Source organism: Plectropomus leopardus, chromosome 4, assembly GCF_026936395.1.
Source record: "Plectropomus leopardus strain MGB_pleo_1.0 chromosome 4, ASM2693639v1, whole genome shotgun sequence".
In the NCBI taxonomy this organism is placed as follows: domain Eukaryota; kingdom Metazoa; phylum Chordata; class Actinopteri; order Perciformes; family Serranidae; genus Plectropomus; species Plectropomus leopardus.
The window spans coordinates 34,068,150-34,069,966 of NC_142179.1; the positions used below are offsets into that span (position 1 = coordinate 34,068,150).

At 47.9% G+C, this 1,817-nt stretch overlaps 1 protein-coding gene across 1 annotated transcript; it reads left to right on the forward strand.

The window, feature by feature from the left end:
* The first annotated feature begins 600 nt into the window (after positions 1–600).
* On the forward strand, positions 601–1,615 carry tcima (transcriptional and immune response regulator a). The gene has a single exon (XM_042488559.2). It carries the CDS (start codon positions 748–750, stop codon positions 1,048–1,050), a length of 303 nt encoding a protein of 100 aa, XP_042344493.1. The 5' UTR covers positions 601–747; the 3' UTR covers positions 1,051–1,615.
* The last annotated feature ends 202 nt before the right edge of the window (positions 1,616–1,817 follow it).

Genomic DNA, 1,817 nt, shown 5'->3' on the forward strand with positions numbered 1-1,817 from the left:
AAAGAAACTCAAAATGAACACAAAGAGACATGAATAATGACTACAAAGAGATGCGAAACAAAAACAAAACCAGGCTGAACAATTTTAAAGTCTGTCTGGCTTGTATATAGTGGTGGGGCCTTCTGCTCGTCTATGCTTATAGGGCACGCTGTCTCACACTCCATCCATGCCTCTGAGATAGAGTTTGTTTTTGTTGATTTGTTTTTGACTGATGAAATGGTTGAGGTGCCTGGATAAAAGAGTGACACTGCGCATTCAAAATAAAATAAAATAAAATGAATTCCCCAGAGAATTTCATAGTAATTTTGTCTAGTTTACTGGAGACAGCTGACAGTTTAAATCCAGTGCATTTTATCTGCTGACATGGCACTCTAATATCTCAGTGCGCTATTTGTTTACTTCAAATACCAGTCAGGGAGTTGGTGATGTTTTGGAACGAGGTTTCATCAGTCAGACTGTCGTGCGTATTTAGAGAGCTTTTGCGCTCTCTTGGTTGTGCTGCGCCCCGAGAGAGGCGGCGCCTTTGTCTGCTTCACGACTGCTGATGTCACCGCTCCCGGCACAGTGAAACCTCCCACCGCAGCCCTATAAATACGCACAGCCTCAGCTCTTCGGTACGCACTCACTGAACCCTCTCAAGCCGCAAGCCGCTCCGGCGAAGCAGTGCGCACCTAACAACTCATCCTCAGCGAGTTGGAGGGCCACTTTTGGAGCAGCAAAACGCAAGACATCCACCGGAGAAACATCATGTCGTCCTACGTGTCCTCAGAGTGCCGCCGCGTCAGCCCGTCTGTGCACGGCAACAAGTTTGACACGGCGCACCGCAAGAAGGCCGTGGCCAACATCTTCGAGAACGTCAACCAGGACGCGGTGATGAGGCTCTTCCAGAAAACTGGCGACATGAAGGCGGAGGAGAGAGTAAGGAGCATCTTCTCCTACAGCCAGGACCCGGAGGAGACGTCCCGGGCCCTGATGGCTCTGAAGCAACGGAAGAAGGACAAGTTTCTGCAGATCGCGGGGATGGTCCGGCAGCTGCTCAAGATGCGCTGACTGTGTTTGACCAGTCTTCTATCGCCTGTGTCTATCTCTCGGCTCGTGTGTGAGCTGAATATGAAAACACTCCCAATGTGATTGGGTTTACCGCCGCAGATCACCTTTCGCCTGGAAAGGAGCGTCAGGTGCGGAGGAGAAATGTGCAGCGGGCCGCCTGGAGAGCATCACGCCGCAGATGTCGCCTCATGGACGGAGGTGACAGCGGAGAGAGTCCTGCCTGGAGCGGACGGAGAGCTGACTTGGAATATGAAGGGCATTTATGTCTTCCCTGACACTTGAACTGCATTCCTGTGGATGCCTGACTGTGAAGCAGCCCCCTGTACAGGTGCACATCACTGCTGATGGTGGTGCACAGCTGCAAAATGAGACTCTATAGTGCCGAAAAACCTGCCTATGAATGCCTGTCCTGAACACATGCCTTGTCTCTCAGCTACACTAATGAAACTCATTGGTGGCCACTAATGTGTTATTGTCAAAAACAAAATGCTATAGCACAATGCATTTATGATGTGTTCCTTTGATAATTTTTTAATAAATTATTTCATTGTATACAAAAGTTGAACCTTTGTTTGTCCTTATTACTGGAGTTACTGACATGGTTTTGTGTGATATTGATGCCAACATTGACCCTATCACCCTTTTTAGTTCTGGCAGATTAAAATTCTGGTTCTATTATGTTAAAAAAACACTGGGGGCATCACAGGTGTTGATTTTTATCACTCAAGGATTAGTGAGGTGTCAAACCACAAGGATGGACTGTAAAA

What these genes read in the sequence shown, in the direction of transcription:
- tcima (XM_042488559.2), top strand. Translation starts at nt 748, where the DNA reads ATGTCGTCCTACGTGTCCTCAGAGTGCCGCCGCGTCAGCCCGTCTGTG.